Source organism: Sturnus vulgaris, chromosome 2, assembly GCF_052056855.1.
Source record: "Sturnus vulgaris isolate bStuVul1 chromosome 2, bStuVul1.hap1, whole genome shotgun sequence".
Lineage (NCBI taxonomy): Eukaryota > Metazoa > Chordata > Aves > Passeriformes > Sturnidae > Sturnus > Sturnus vulgaris.
In genome coordinates, this window is record NC_142244.1 from 118151753 (window position 1) to 118168341 (window position 16589).

Here is a 16589-nt window from a genome sequence, read left to right on the forward strand (position 1 = left end):
CTCTCTGAATTTCAGAGCTCCTTCCTTCTGCTGAGCTTTCTGCTGCACCTTGCATGAGCCATAAATGTGTTTTCCTTTCTTTCTTTTATGTCTGTAGAGGGAAAAAAAGGGACATTAAAGGGAGGGGCTGGGGTTCAGGGCTCTACTGGAGATGTTGTGGATCATCAAAACTCTGGGGGGAACTTAGAGAAGATTTCCAGTACCTGAAGGGGCTTCAGGAAAGTTGGGAAGGAGGAGATGGAGTGACAGGACAGGAAGAAATTCGTTATTAGGGAGAAATTGTTCCCTGGGATGGAATTCCCAGATTTGCTGTGGCTGCCCCTGGATCCCTGGAATGTTCAGTTCCAGGTTGGACATTGGGACAGTGGGAGGTGTCCCTGCCATGGCAGGGGTGGCTCTGGGTGGGATTTGGGGTCCAGTCTGGGATTTCTCTGCAGTGCCCACACGTGGATGCTGTGGATGGACAGGACCAGGCACTGCCCCCAAAATCCTCCCCACCACATTCCCAGCCCTGAATCTCACCCAGCTCCTTCCTGCTCTGCTCCTGCCCTCCCCCTGCACTTCTCAGACCCACACGGGGACTTTTTCCTCTCACCCCCCCCCCCCCCCAGATTTTCCTTATTTCAGGCATTTCTTTTCCTCCTGGGCAAACAAATTGTCCCAGATTTTTTGAACTCCCTCCCTCCTACTCAGGACAATAGGCCAGGCATGGAGTGAAGCTGGGGCTGCCACACATTCCTCCTGCTTTCAGCAAGGGACTGGTGCTAAATTCAGGATTCTCCTTCTCCCCTGGCCAGCAGGAAAAGTTGGATCCTGTTCTGGGTCTCAGACAGGAATGAAAAAGCCACTGGTGCTGCCCCTCCTGTGTTTGTTGCCTCAGTCACCATCCAGGGATAACAGCAGCACGAGCAAGGGATGAGCTGAGCTTGATCACAACGTTGGTAAAAAGAGTTGGGATTGATTACTGAAATGTTTTAATGAACTACTTGGTTGCCTCCTTTTAAAAATTCCCAAACCTTTCCTGCCTCATGACTGAAAAGGAAACATCTCAGCAAAGAGGGTGCAGGTAAAGGGAAAGGTGAGGGTGAAAACACCTTCAGATCCACACAAAGACACTTTGGGAGATCCAAACTTACCATGGGAGAGCAGCTCTTTCATGGAAATCCCAAACTGATACAAAACCCCTTGGATTTTGAAGAATCCTGGAATTCCTGAGGTTGGCAAAGCCCTCCCAGCCCCTGCAGTCCCAGCTGTGCCCCATGGCCACCTTGGCACCCTGAGTGCCACCTCCAGGTGCCACCTGCAGGGATGGGCACTCCAAAGCTCCCTGGGCAGCCCCTGCCAAGGCCTGAGCTCCCTTTCCATGGGGAAATTCCTGCTGCTGTCCAAGCTGAGAGAAGTTTTGGAGTCGAAATTGGGAGGGAATTTTGCCTGTGAAGGGGGAGAGGCCCTGGCCCAGAGCAGCTGTGGCTGCCCCTGCATCCCTGGAATGTTCAGCTCCAGGTGGGACACTGGGACAGGGGGATCCTTAATTCCCTCCCAGCTCAGCCATTCCACAGCTCTGTGATTCCTCCACTGTGCCATTCCTAATGCCATGACTAAAGGATTTTCTAATTTTAGGCCTCCTTTGTTTGTTCCAACACGAGGAAATGGAAAAAGTGAATTCCTGTTGATCAACCAACCCCTCTGCCAGATATGGAACATTATTCCTTGTGTTTGGAAAGTTTCATTTCCAAACACCATCCATTAAAAATCAAAGCCCATTCATGCTGCACTTTTACCATCCAAATATTTTCCAGCAGATCTCACCAAGGAGATTTTTTTTTTTATCCTGCTGTTATGACCAGCTCCACTCCCATCCATAAGTTTAGCATGGAATCACCTTTTAACCCAAATTCAAACATAAAAAAGTGAGATTCTTGTCCATTTAGGAGCTGGAACCACCAGTGACCATCACAGGAGTGCTCTGGCCAGGGAGGAGCACTGGGAATGATGAGGGGCTGGGAGTTGGGGGCACACCTGAATCCTTTGCCTCCTTTGGAATTCTCCTCCACTCAGCTCTGGCCTAGCAAAGCTGAGCTCTGCCATCCCCACTGCTTCCCATCCTTCACTAAAGGTAATCAAGCTTCTGATGGCAAATTAATTAAACACGTTGACAGCTGTGATTTAATTGCAGGGGATGAGGGAACTCTTGGAAAGAGTCAAAGAGAGGTGTCCCCCAAAGTGAAGCTTTGGAGGGCAAAGCAGTGGCTGGAAAACAAAATCCTTGTTTGCTCTACTGCACCTGAAGTTCAAAGTTCACCCCTTCTTTTTCCACACGACAGAAAAACAATCCATGGGATTTTTTTATTTTTTTTTCCTTTTGAATCTCACCCACAAATTCATGCACACAATGACATCAAATGGGTTTGGTGTGAGAGGAACCTTAAATCCCATCCCAGCCCTGCCATGGGCAGGGACACCTCCCATTGTCCCAGGCTGCTCCAATGCAGCCTTGCAGAGGTTTCCATGATCTGGGTGCTGCTCATCACAGCACTCAATAAACCAGGACACAAAACTGCTGAAAATACCAAGAAACAAATCTGAAATAATCAAGGGATCAACACTTCAATTAAAGCTCCAACATCCAATTTCTCCAGTGGGTTTGGATCACTGAATGGGTTGGGGTTGGGGATGGGTTTTTAAAAACACATCAAGAATAAATTATCTGCAAATGTGGCTTTTACAGAGCCAAAGAATCATCGGGGTTGGAAGAGACCTTCAGAATCACCCAGCATCACCCCCAGGGCCACATCCAGACTCCTGAACACTCCCACAGGCAGTGACTCCAAACCTCCCTGGGCAATCCAAGGCCTGACCACTCTGCCAGGGAAAAAAAAATATCCTGGACAATCCCATCTGCACCTCTGTGACCTCCCAGCCCTGTTGTGGAGAGCTCAGATCTGCTCTGTGGTGGCTGGGCCAGGCCTCCAGCAGCCACCCCTGGCCAGGTGTGTCAAACCAAGGCTGGTTTTTATTTCGAGGTGTGCCAGGATTTCCCTCCATGCCCCAAACAGCCACTGGCCAACAAAGCAAATGCACTCAGGGCAAAGTCAGTGCAAATAATTGGGGAGTTTTCTCCAGGTCAAAAGGAGGAGGATTGCTTCCTCCCCAGCTCCACCCACAGCAAACCCTGCACAAAAAGCCTTCTGTTCTGTCTCCCAAAGAAAAATCCCCTGGCATTTCACTTTGATTGATAATGGGCAATAAACTGAGGCTGGAGCCCAGTAAATGTGTTGGGTTGGAACACAGGGACTCCAAGCATGGATCCTATTCCCTGTCCTGGGGCTGCCCAAACTCAGGGACTTTGGGATCCCAACTTGGGGAGGAGCTGGAGCTGCTGCAGAGAGCCCAGAGGAGGCAGCAGGATGAGCAGAGGGATGGAGCAGCTCTGCTGGGAGGAAAGGCTGGCACAGCTGGGATTGTTCAGCCTGGAGAGGAGAAGCTTTGGGCTGAGCTCAGGGTGGCCTTGCAGGGCCTGAAGGAGCTGCAGGAACCATGGAGAGAGACAATTGCCAAGGGATGGAGGGACAGCACCCAGGGAATGGAGGGACAGCACCCAGGGAATGGAGGGACAGCACCCAGGGAATGGCTCCCAAGCAGGATTTGATGGGATTTTGGGAATTAGGAATTGTTCCCTGGGATGGCAATGAGGGGCTGGGATGGAATTCCCAGATTTGCTGTGGCTGCCCCTGGATCCCTGGAATGTTCAGTTCCAGTTTGGGACATTGGGACAGTGGGAGGTGTCCCTGCCATGGGATGGGATGGGATGGGATGGGATGGGATGGGATGGGATGGGATGGGATGGGATGGGATGGGATGGGATGGGATGGGATGGGATGGGATGGGATGGGATGAGCTTTAAGGTCCTTCCCAGCCCAAACCATTCCAGGACTCCATGCTAAGCCCTGGCTGATGCTGAGATCCCCTGCAGTGGGGCCTCTCCCCGTGGTTTCTGTCCCAATCCCTCTGTGCTGGTGCAGGATTTGCTGCTCACTCATCCCATGGAGTGCCAGGCAATGGAGATGTTTGGATGTGCAGAAGGCAGAGCCCTGGTGGCAGCCAGGCTGGGATCATCAGGAGTCTGGAATTGCCAGAGCCAGGATCCAGGACTCTGCAGGAATCCCCAGCTGGAGCAGCCCTGGGGCTTGTGGTGACTGAGGCTGAGCTGGGATAACAGCACAGAAAACGGCACGGACAGATCCCATGGGAATGGAGCAAACCCAGCCCTGCTGTGCCTCTCCTGCTCCCCAGCAGCCAGGCTGGGCAGTGCTGCAGCAGCTCTGGGGAAGCAGCAGGACAAATGCAGGAATGCTGGCAGTGCTGCCACTCCATCCCTGTGTCCCAGAACTGTCCCTGTGTCCCAGAACTGTCCCTGTGTCCCAAAACTGTCCCTGTTCTCAAATCCATCCTTGTTCCTGACACCATTCCCTCTTCCTGACACCATTCCATGTTCTGACACCATCCCTGTTCCCAACTCCATCCCTGTCCTGACACCATTCCCTGTTCCCAACCCTATCCCTGTACCCAAAACTGTCCCTGTTCCCAACTCCATCCCTGCTCCTGTCACCATTCCTGTTCTGAGACCATCCCTGTTCCCACTCTCTGCCACCAGAAAACTCACCAGTTGTGGGTTCAACTTCCCAGAACCCACATCAATCCTGGCTGCCCTGGGGTATAAGAAATGGATTTCCAGTGGGATTTCATGTCCAAAGTGTTCTGGTGAAGAGCTCTGGGAGTTTTTCCTGTGCCAGGGAGCCGGGAGCTGAGCCATGGATTGGGGTTGTGCTCAGGGATTTGTTCTTCCCAACCTCTTTTACCTCCCACAGCTGAGTCTCTGCTCTCACTGCAGCTCTTGAGACAGATTTTTTTTCTGGAGCCTGATGTTTGCCAAGGAAAAGCATCACCATGAGCTTTGGTGGGCAATTAATCAGTGTTTGATTAACCCTTCCCTCCTCCTCCTCCTCCCAGTCCCCTCTGGAATTCTCTCTCTCATTCCAACACTTCCTCACCTGCTGTTCTGGATCTCAAGGGCTGCAGAAACAAGCAGGGAACTCAAAAATCTGCAAGGCAAGTTCAGTGCAGCCCAATCAATTCTCAAATGTGTATTTGAGACTCTGTGTGTGAACCCTGTGTGTGCCTTGAGAGCAGGTGGAGGATGTGAGGAGCACACACAGGGAACAGAATTCCTGGGGGAGGGAAGTGCAGGATCCTCCTGGATGTCACTGAAGGTCCAAGCTGTGCCTGGCAGGACAGGGAATGGCCTGGCTGGAGGCAGATGGGGCAGTTGTGGTCAAGGACACTTGGAAGGAGTTTTAATTCTTGTAAGGGAGGGAAAAAATCTGGATTTGAATTGCAATTCCAGTCTGTGTAAGGCAGCTCTGGCTGAAACGAGGCATTGGCCAGGATTGTCCTGTCCTGTGTTTCTTAGATCACAGAATCCCCAAATCCCCGAGGCTGGCAAAGCCCTCCCAGCCCCTGCAGTCCCAGCTGTGCCCCATGGCCACCTTGGCACCCTGAGTGCCACCTCCAGGTGCCACCTGCAGGGATGGGCACTCCAAAGCTCCCTGGGCAGCCCCTGCCAAGGCCTGAGCTCCCTTTCCATGGGGAAATTCCTGCTGCTGTCCAAGCTGAGCCTGCCCTGGCCCAGCCCGAGGCTGTTTCCTCAAGGAATCTTCCAGAAGGAACACAGGGCTGCTGTACCCACCAGGAATTTTCTGGGATCCATTTGGATGAGCCCAGCTCTTCACTCCGAAGTCTCAGACAACACTTAAAAATCCACATTTTATTAAAATCCTAATTAAAAACCACCCAACCGAAGGCCCAAGCAAATTAACTGAGTGACCCTCCCTTCTCCAGGAGCTCAGCTCTGGGAATTCTCTCCCTGCAGGGCAGCAGGATGGAAACTTTGACACGACTTTAATGACAGGGCAGTGATGCTGTGGCAGCTCCCAAGGGAGGGCAGGAAGGTCCCAGCCCAGCATTCCTGCACGTCCCAGCTCCTGCTGATTCAGGAGAGAGCTTGAGCAGCAAGAATTTATGCAGCAGATTAAAAAGCAGGTGCAGCACATGGTAATCCCTCTGCCAAATTGTGCTGTGTGGGAGAGGCATTCAGCAAGAACTTTCCATGCCTTGGCAGCACATGGAGCCATCCAGGCTCCCACAGCCTTCCAGGAAAAGGACTGGCACAGTTTTTGGGGAGGGTTGTGCTGCTGAGCAGCAAAAGCTGCTTTTTATGGCAAGTCCTGTATTTTTTCCCACTCGAATAACATCAATAAATGGATCGTTACTTGATTTACAGAGGCTCAATCCAGCACGGGTCAGCTCCTAGAAAAAGTAAAAAAAAAATCCATGCTGCTGTTAAAGGCATTTAAGAGAATCTCAGGATTGGGCTGGAGGGGATTTTCAGGATCGTGTCCCACAGGCAGGGTCACCTCCCACTGTCCCAATGTCCAACCTGGCCTTGGGCACTGCCAGGGATCCAGGGGCAGCCACAGCTGCTCTGGGAATTCCATCCCAGCCCCTCCCAGGGAACAATTCCTAATTCCCAAAATCCCATCCAGCCCTGCCCACTCTGCCAGGGAACAATTCCTAATTCCCAAAATCCCATCCAGCCCTGCCCTCCTTTAATTTAAAACCATTCCCCTTGTCCTGGCACTCTGCCCATGTACAAAACTCCTCTCCCTCCTTTTCAGAGCCCCCTTCAGGCTCTGGGATGGGCTCTGAGGTTTCTCAGGAGTCTCCTCCCCTCCAGGCTGAACCTCTCCCCATCAGGGAATTATTTGGATGAACTGTTCTGTAAATCCCACACACCCTGGGGATTAGGATCACTTACACAGAGCCACAGGTAGCACCCAAAAATTTACCTTTTCCATCTGGAACCGGCCACTTTTCTCTGTGTGTGACCCCCCCACGGGCTCCTTCAAAGCAAAGAGATTTACAAAGAGAAATGAGAAATGCCTAACAGCAGTTTGCAAAGGTGGGATCATAAAATCGTGGAATGGTGAGGGCTGGAAGGGATGTCCCAGATCTTTTCCACATCTGCTGTGGGGATGGGAGGCAGAGCTGCAGGCTGAGCGTGGAGTTGGGTTTTATTCAGGATAAAAGCCATTGTTGGATATTTAGCTCCACCTATGGGCACGTCTGGAAAGCTTGAGTCAGTCATTTAGCCCCGCTTCAAGGCTCTAATCCCAAAATATTCCAGGTGGGAAAATCCCTTCAGGAGCACCCAGTGCCACCCCAGCAGCATCAGCATCACCCCAAGGCTCACATCCAGAGACTCCGAACGTCCCCGGGCAGCTCATCCCAAATATTAAATGTAGTAAATCCTTCTGTGCCAGAGCCTCTCCCCCTTCACAGGAAAAATTCCCTCCCAATTTCGACTCCAAAACTTCCCTCAGTTGGACACCAGGAGGAATTTTTCCCCCAGCTCCCTCTCCCAGGATTTGTTTTCCATTCCCAAATTCTCTCCCCGGGCCAAATAAAAGGAATTCCTGGCAGGAAAACAAACACACACTTCACATGGCAAAGTCTGGAACGTGACAGTCCCACGTTATCAAGGGGAATTTTGTCAGGGAAGATAAATCCAGTCCTGCCAGCTCCATCCTGTCCCTTGTCATTGGAGTCACCTCTGTGCTCCTGCCTCACTCCCTGGAACATGAAAAATTTGGTTTTATTTGAAATTTTAATATCAAAATATTCTTTAGCAGTGTCTCGGGGAATGTCTCTATCGTTGTTTTGTCTTTCCAGATCCAATTATAAATTATTAAAAGCATTAGCAAGGAATAATTCACTGGAAAATGTTTCTCAAGTGTGTTGGGCAAGGCAGGATAAAAGCAAAAACGAAGAATTTCTGTTCCCCAACACAAACCAGAAGCAGAAATTGAGTGGTGATGATGCCAAGGGTAAAATCCCTGCTGGAATTGTCCCAAGGTGGTTCCAGAATTGTCCCAAGGTGGTTCCAGAATTGTCCCAAGGTGTTTCCAGAGCTGCTGGAGTTCATTCCTTGCCCACCCCTGGCCAAGTCTGAGTTTTAAATAGAAAAGTTACTAAACTTGGGGCTGCTCTGGGAAACAAAACTGATTAAAAAAGGAACTTTGGGCCTTCACCTTGAGAACAAAGGAAGGGTTAAATTTTAATTGAGTACCAGAAATTCCTTTTTGCCATCACAGGACTTCCATCCCTACCCACAGCAAAACCTTCATGGTTTTCCTTCATTTCTTTTGCAACAAAAGAATTTTAAAATTCTCAGGTAAAGCATTTTCAATATTGGTTTATTTTCATGCTCCAGGAGCTTCAAAAATCTTTTTTTTTTTTTTTCAAAAGTCATGGAATGGATCACGGAATGTTTTGGGATGGAGGGACCTTAAAGCTCATCCCATTCCACCCTCCACTATCCCAGCCTGACCCTGGATACTTCCACAACCTCTCTGGAAAAACCCCCAAATTATTTTTTTTTTCTAGAAATATTTCATGTATTGTGAAGGCACAGGGATTATTGAGGAGCAGGAAGATGCTGATACCTTTATTAGGAACTTGAGGCACAGAGAAATCAGGTTTTTATTTGGAATATCCCCCCCTGGGTTTTATTCATGAGCAGATTCTCACATTTGGAGATCATGCAATTCTCTGAAGGCTGGAAAGTTCTTCTGGAAATCAATTTATCAGGGCCTGGAACAACATTCTGCCCCTTTGAAAGCTGAAAATTCCCAATTTTGGAACTGAACTTTTGAGTGGTTCCATGCAGAAAACACCAAGACATTTACAAGAAGACAACAAAATATTTTAATTTCAATCTGCCCCGTGCTATACAAGTGTATAAAATACCAACTAAGCATCCATTGGAACATTACAAAAATAAAAGGACCAGAAAAAGCAAGCAGCACACTGGAATCAGGAGGTGACAGATCCAACCAGGAACACACTGAGAGCATTCCAAGATTTCCAGGGGTTAGGTATTATTAAAAAAAAAAAAAAAAAAATCAGATTTATTGATGGTTTGAAGTGTGAAAAGCTTTTGTAGGAAACACAGCAGCAGGGCACCTCTGGGTTTCTAGTGCCAAACTCATGCTTGGATTTTCCATGGAAAAAAAAAAGGACAGGACAGGAATTATTCCCAATGTTTGAATGTGGATGTGGTGAGACACAAAGTCCAGCAGTATTTGAGAAACGTGGAAAAGTCTTGGAAAGGCTTCAAGGCAGTTTGTGGCAAACCTGCAAAGTTTTTGGTTTGTTCTTTTTTTTTTTTTTTTTTTTTTCTGCACTTAACTCCTTGAATTTTGGGTGTTGAATGCAGCACGTGGAGCCAGCTGAGGGTAACCCAAAATAATGGGATTTTCCTGTGTGCAGCTGCAGAAATCCATGGAATCAGCTCCCATGGCCACTCAGACACCAGGACCAGGCTTTGCTCCAGTTCCCAGGGAAAAACAATCCAAGCTAGAGCAGAAAATTCAATATATTCCTGGTGTCCAGGCCCAGATTTGTGTTCCAGTCAGGAATTCCAGGCCTGCAATGGCTCCATTCTTTTTAAAAACAAATATTATTTAAAACCACCAAGGTGTGAACCAGGAATTTCAGTGAACATTTGCTTCAATCTCTTCTCAGGCCAACTGTGGCAAAAGCAAACCAAGAGAGAGCCCCAGATTGATTCCTAAAAACACCACCAGAGGCTCAAACTTCTTCATTTTTTTTTTTTTTTTTTTTTTTTATTTCCAAGACCCCCAAGTGGTATTTTCCATGGATAGCAATTCTTACCTCTCCCCCCAAAAAAAAAAAAAATCCTGAACCCTGTTTCAAAGTGAGGATGTCCAGTTTAAAAATCAGTATTAAAATATTTCTTTCTTTGAAATTTGCATTTAGGAGCCTTTAAACACTGCCATAAAAAAAAAAAATCCCTAAAGCTTCTCCCACAAATTCCCTGCCTAAAGCAGCATTCCTTGGCATTTAAACATTTTATCCCAGCTGAGTTTGGAAGCAAAAGCTCAGAAAATTTGAATTTCTGGATACCTAAAACCAGTAGAAAAAGATCCAAGTGTGCAGCTTGGAGTAGGAATGGACAAGGAAAAGGCACTCCAGCTCTCCTCACTGCTTCCTGCAGGGAATTTTCCATTCCCTAAGAAATCTTTACTCATCAAAAATGCAGATTTTGAAGTTTCTCTATTTTTTTCTTTTTTTTTTTTCCCCCCACTGGAAAAATCCCCCTGCTCTGAATATGCACCATCAGCATTATTTGAGTCCTTTTTTTTCCTCCCCCCTAAAGTCAAAGCTCCCAAATAAATCCTATTAAAGATATAAATTACCAGAACTTAAATAATTTATTTAAAATCCATGTATTCCAACAACTCTCCTATTGCACTTTTTTTTTTTTTTTTTTTCCCATTGCTTTGCCAGGTAAAAACCCCTCTGCAGGAATTTCAAAGGTTCAAATTTTAAAAGCACAAATTCCAGAGCACCAAAAAAAAGCAGGTGCTGGAGGAATTAAATCCTGCTGGAAAACGAGTGCCAATAAAACCAAATATAAATATATCATGTATGTACAAATCCAGGAGGAATTCTGGGATGCTGAGATAATAAATAATTTGAAACAATTCCCAGATTTCCAGAAACTTGGGAGAAATTCTAGAAAAAGAAAAGCAAATTATTTTAGAAGACCAAGAAGGAACATGCACAAAACCTAGTGTAAGAAAATTCCCCAAATTCCCATCATCTTTCCAACCCTGTTATTCCCAAACTTTTCCAAACATCCACCAGCTGGAGGATTTATGGAACAACAAGGAAAGCTTCCCCCAAAAGCTGCTTTTCCCCCCCCCCAAAAAAAAAGGAGCCCAGTTTGTCCTGGTTTGTCCCCAAATGTCCCCATCTCCCATCCCTGGGATTTGGGAATTCACTCAGCACATCAGCAGCCACAGTGAGCTTGGAATTCCTTCAGTGGGAACAAAATTTGCTTGGAATTCCTTTAATTTGGAATAAATTGAGCTTGGAATTCCTTCAGATGGAACAAACTGAGCTTGGAATTCCTTTAGAGCAAACTGAGCCTTGAATTCCTTTGTTTGGAGCAAACTGAGCTTGGAATTCCTTTAGAGCAAACTGAGCCTGGAATTCCTTCAGTTGGAACAAACTGAGCTTGGAATTCCTTTATTTGGAATAATTTGAGCTTGGAATTCCTTTGCAACAAACTGAACTTGGAATTCCTTCATTTTAAACAAACTGAGCCTGGAATTCCTTTGTTTGGAACAAACTGAGCTCAGAATTCCTTTATTTGGAGCAAACTTGGAATTCTCCTCCTGCAGCTGCCACCAAAAGGTGGCAACTGCTGATCCCTGGTTGGTTTTTTACTCCAAATCCTCGGAGAGCAGCAGCCCAGCCCAGTTAAACCCAGCCCAGTTAAACCCAGCCCAGTTGAGCTCAGCCCAGTTCAGTTAAACCCAGCCCAGTTCAGCCCAGCCCAGTCGAGCTCAGCCCAGTTCAGTTAAACCCAGCCCAGTTAAGCCCAGCCCAGCCCAGTTAAACCCAGTTAAGCCCAGCCCAGCGGAGCTCAGCCCAGGTGGGCGGGGCTGAAGTCGGGCCGGCGGGTCTGGATGATTTTGGGTTTGGGTTTCCTGGGCTGCTCGTGCTCGCTGTCCTGGTCGCTGTCACACACGTGCACAACCACGCTGGGGGTGGTGGCCGTGGCCGCGTGCAGCTCGTACTTGTCACCTGCCAGGGAAAACAACGGGAAATCCCTCTGGGAATGGGGTTTGATATGGGAATAAATGGGGTTTGATATGGGGAATGAATGGGGTTTGATGTGGGAATGAATGGGGTTTGATATGGGATAAGGGGTTTGATATGGGATAAGGGGTTTGATATGGGAATAAATGGGGTTTGATGTGGGATAAGGGGTTTGATATGGGGAATGAATGGGGTTTGATGTGGGGAATAAATGGGGTTTGATGTGGGAATGAATGGGGTTTGATGTGGGGAATGAATGGGGTTTGATGTGGGGAATGAATGGGGTTTGATATGGGGAATGAATGGGGTTTGATATGGGGAATGAATGGGGTTTGATATGGGAATAAATGGGGTTTGATATAGGAATGAATGGGGTTTGATATGGGAATGAATGGGGTTTGATATGGGAATGAATGGGGTTTGATATGGGAATAAATGGGGTCTGATATGGGGTTTGACATTGGGGAATGGGGTTTGTGATGGGATATGGGGATTATGATGGGATATGGGGTTTATGATGGGATATGGGGTCTGTGAGGGGATATGGGGTCTGGGATGGGATATGGGGTCTGGGATGGGATATGGGGTTTATGATGGGATATGGGGTTTGTGTGGGATATGGGGTTTATGATGGGATATGGGGTTTGTGTGGGATATGGGGTTTGTGTGGGATATGGGGTTTATGATGGGATATGGGGTTTGTGTGGGATATGGGGTTTATGATGGGATATGGGGTTTGTGTGGGATATGGGGTTTGTGTGGGATATGGGGTTTATGATGGGATATGGGGTTTGTGTGGGATATGGGGTTTATGATGGGATATGGGGTTTGTGTGGGATATGGGGTTTGTGATGGGATATGGGGTTTGTGATGGGATATGGGGTCTGGGATGGGATATGGGGTTTATGATGGGATATGGGGTTTGTGATGGGATATGGGGTTTGCAGTTTTCTCCTCTGAGGCAAATAGAAATAAAAATAAATAGAAATAAAAATGAATAGAGAGCAAATATGAATAGATATAAAAATGAATAGAAAGAGGAATAGAAAGAAAATATAAAGAGAAGGAAAATACAAAGAAAGATTGAGAGAAAAATAGAAAGAGATATAGAAAGAAATAGAAAATATGAGTAGAAAGAAAATATAAAGAGAAATCAAGAGAAAAATAGAAATAGAAAATAGAAATTAAATACAAATAGAAACAATAAATAGAAAAAGAAACAGAAATAAAATAGAAATAGCAACAAAAATATGCAGAAACAATAAAAATAAATAGAAATAATTAGAAATAGAAATAAATAGAAATAAATAGAAATAAATAGAAATAGAAAAAATATAAGTAGAAATAAATAGAAATAATTATAAATAGAAATAAATAGAAATAGAAATAAACAGAAATAATAAAAGTAAACAGAAATAATAAAAGTAAATAGAAATAAAACTAAACAGAAATAAAAATATCTTGGAAAACTTTTAGAAACTCAGCAAGTTCTGAGGTGTTTTCCTCAATCCAAATTGTGGATTTTACCTTACCTGGCCCTAGCTTGGAAATTGCATACAAAAGGTCATAGTTGATGACTGGAGTGGCATCCTCCACTTGTTTCCAATCCACAGGAGGGGAGGCAGGGGGGGAGATCAGGAATTGCTTCTCTGGATTGGGGGGGGCCAGGTGGGAGCTGCCAATGTGCAGAGTCTGGCAGGGAAATGAGAGAAAATGCAGTGAGGAAAAAATTCCTGGAGAGAAAATTCAATGAGAGAAAAATTCAATGAGAAAATGCAGTGAGGAAAAAAATTCCTGGAGAGAAAATTCAATGAGAGAAAAAATTCCTGGAGAGAAAATTCAATGAGAGAAAAAATTCCTGGAGAGAAAATTCAATCAGGGAAAATTCAGTTAGAGAAAATTCAATGAGAAAATTCAGTGAGGAAAAAATTCCTGGAGAAGAAATTCAATGAGAAAAAAGTTCCTGGAGAGAAAATTCAATGAGAAAAAAAATGCCAGGAGAGAAAATTCAATGAGAGAAAATTCAATGAGAAAAAATTCAGTGAGAGAAAATTCAATGAGGAAAAAAAATTCCTGAAGAGAAAATTCAATGAGAAAAAATTCCTGAAGAGAAAATTCAATGAGAAAAAATTCCTGGAGAGAAAATTCAATGAGAAAGAAGTTCCTGGAGAGAAAATTCAGTGAGAAAAAAAATGCCTGGAGAGAAAATTCAGTGAGAAAAAATTAATGGAGAGAAAATTCAATGAGAGAAAATTCAATGAGAGAAAAAATTCCTGGAGAGAAAATTCAGTGAGAGAAAATCCATGCAGAGAAAATTCAATGAGAAAAAATTCCTGGAGAGAAAATTCAATGAGAGAAAATTCCTGGAGAAAAAATTCAATGAGAAAAAAATTCCTGGAGAGAAAATTCAGTGAGAGAAAATCCATGCAGAGAAAATCCATAGAGAGAAAATTCAGTGAAAGAAAATTCATGGAGAGGAAATTCACTGAGAGGAAAAGGTGTCCCTGAATGGCTGGGAAAAAAATATAATATGAAAAATTACATATAAAAATCGAATATATTGTAATTTAACATAAGGGATGTCGTGTCCTGCCAGGCACTCAGGGTGGCAGCACCAGCCAGGAGACAGGGAAATCATCCAAGGGAAATTCCAATGGGATGTTCCTGCCTGAAAATCTGAAATTCCAACGGGATGTTCCTCACTAAAAATGTGAAATTCCAATGGGATGTTCCTCCCAGAAAATCTGAAATTCCAAGGGGATGTTCTTCACTAAAAATGTGAAATTCCAATGGGATGTTCTTCCCTAAAAATCTGAAATTCCAATGGGATGTTCTTCCCTAAAAATGTGAAATTCCAAGGGAATGTTGTTCCCTGAAAAATCAACCATCTGCCCTTCCAAAGCTCCAAGGAGTGACAAACGGTGCTGGGAGTCATTCCCAAAAGTGAGAGTGGGGATAAAAATAATCGGGATCATGGGGTGTGTCCAAAACTCCTGAGTTTTCCCATTCAGTTTTCAGAGGGAAAAACATCTGGAAAAGCAGCTGGAAAAGCAGCCTGGCTGCCAGAGGTGACATTTCTGCAGGAGCAGAGATCAAGGAGCTCCAGAGCTGCTCTGGGGACATTCCCAAAATTAGGATGGGCAGGGAGAGCCTGGAATGTGCAGCTCCAGATCCTGGAATGTGCAGCTCCAAGTGTGGAATGTGCAGCTCCATGCAGGAATTTGGAGCTCCAGGCTGGAATTTGGAGCTCCATGCAGGAATCTGGAGCTCCAGGCTGGAATTTTCAGCTCCATGCAGGAATCTGGAGCTCCATGCAGGAATTTGGAGCTCCATGCAGGAATTTGGAGCTCCATGAAGGAATTTGGAGCTCCATGAAGGAATTTGGAGCTCCATGAAGGAATTTTCAGCTCCAGGCTGGAATTTTCAGCTCCATGCAGGAATTTTCAGCTCCATGCAGGAATTTTCAGCTCCATGCAGGAATTTGGAGCTCCAGGCAGGAATCTGGAGCTCCATGCAGGAATTTGGAGCTCCATGCAGGAATTTGGAGCTCCAGGCAGGAATTTGGAGCTCCATGCAGGAATCTGGAGCTCCATGCAGGAATTTTCAGCTCCATGCAGGAATTTTCAGCTCCATGCAGGAATTTGGAGCTCCATGCAGGAATTTGGAGCTCCATGCAGGAATTTGCAGCTCCATGCAGGAATTTGGAGCTCCATGCAGGAATTTTCAGCTCCAGGCTGGAATTTTCAGCTCCATGCAGGAATTTGGAGCTCCATGCAGGAATTTTCAGCTCCATGCAGGAATTTTCAGCTCCATGCAGGAATTTGGAGCTCCAGGCAGGAATTTTCAGCTCCAGGCTGGAATTTTCAGCTCCACCCCCTGGATCCCCCAAGGCCTCCCTGGTGCTGGCAGAGCCCTCCCAGCCTCCCCCAAACCTTTAAATTCTTGGAATGTTCTCATTCCCATCCAAAATTGTCCAATAAACACCAACACCCTCCAAACCCCTGGAACTCTGGGAAAAACCTTGGATTCTCGAATTAATCTGACAAAAAAAAAAAAAAAATGACCATGCAGGAATTGTGGGATGCTGAGTAAATAAATATTTAAAACAACTCCCAGATTTCCATAAAACTGGGAGAAACTCGAGGAAATAAAACCAAATTACTTTAGAACCATGCACAAAACCCACTGTAAAAAAAAGGGTTCATTCCTAAAATTCTCCATCATCTTTCCAACCCTGTTATCCCAAACTTCTCCTAACACCCACAAGCTGGAGGATTTATTGGAATTAGAACAATGAAAGTTTTAATTCCCCTAAGGGTAATCTCAATAATTTTTTTTTTTTTTTACCTGAGCAAAATAGAGTTTGAGTTCTTTTCCAAGGAATTCTGTTTTGTCCAGCTGGATCCTGGCTTCTGCTGCAGACAAAGGGTTGCTGAAGTTGATTCTCACTCTTTTGAAGCTTTTAAAATACTGAAAGGTCAGGTCTCTGTCATAGGGTCTGAACAGGGATTCAAATTTGGCCTGCAGAGAAAAAGAGAAGAGAGAAAAAAAAATCAGTATTAAACACTAATAAAAAAATTAAATATAAATGAAAAGTTGTTAATGAGGGTAAACGACCATTCTTGAATATTGATTATTGGAACAACTTCATTTATTTTCCTTTTTCTTTCTAGAATGAAGTTTTCTACCTTATCACTTATTAAAATAATTATCATTAATAAGTGATATTATCATTTATTATTATCAGGAATAAATGCTGGACCCTGATTTTGTAACAGTAATATCTTGAAAAGAAATTTAATTTAGAAAATTAATACCCAAAAACCTTGAAAAAATTCTGC

At 45.3% G+C, this 16589-nt stretch overlaps 1 protein-coding gene across 5 annotated transcripts in view; it reads right to left on the reverse strand.

The window, feature by feature from the left end:
• Positions 1-5809: 5809 nt before the first annotated feature.
• The window catches only part of RCAN1 (regulator of calcineurin 1), a 39148-nt gene continuing 28368 nt past the window's right edge, over positions 5810-16589 (reverse strand). For 2 of the 5 annotated variants that reach the window (XM_088160535.1, XM_014893829.2), the window contains exons 2-4: positions 16096-16269; positions 13281-13440; positions 8800-11733 (exon numbers count right to left, since the gene is read on the reverse strand). In XM_088160535.1, the coding sequence (XP_088016661.1) occupies positions 11573-11733; positions 13281-13440; positions 16096-16269 (495 nt within the window). In that variant the 3' untranslated portion in view covers positions 8800-11572. Of the gene's footprint in view, positions 6960-8799; positions 11734-13280; positions 13441-16095; positions 16270-16589 lie in introns of those variants that run through there. The other 3 variants (XM_088160537.1, XR_015801881.1, XM_088160536.1) reach the window with 3 other exon arrangements.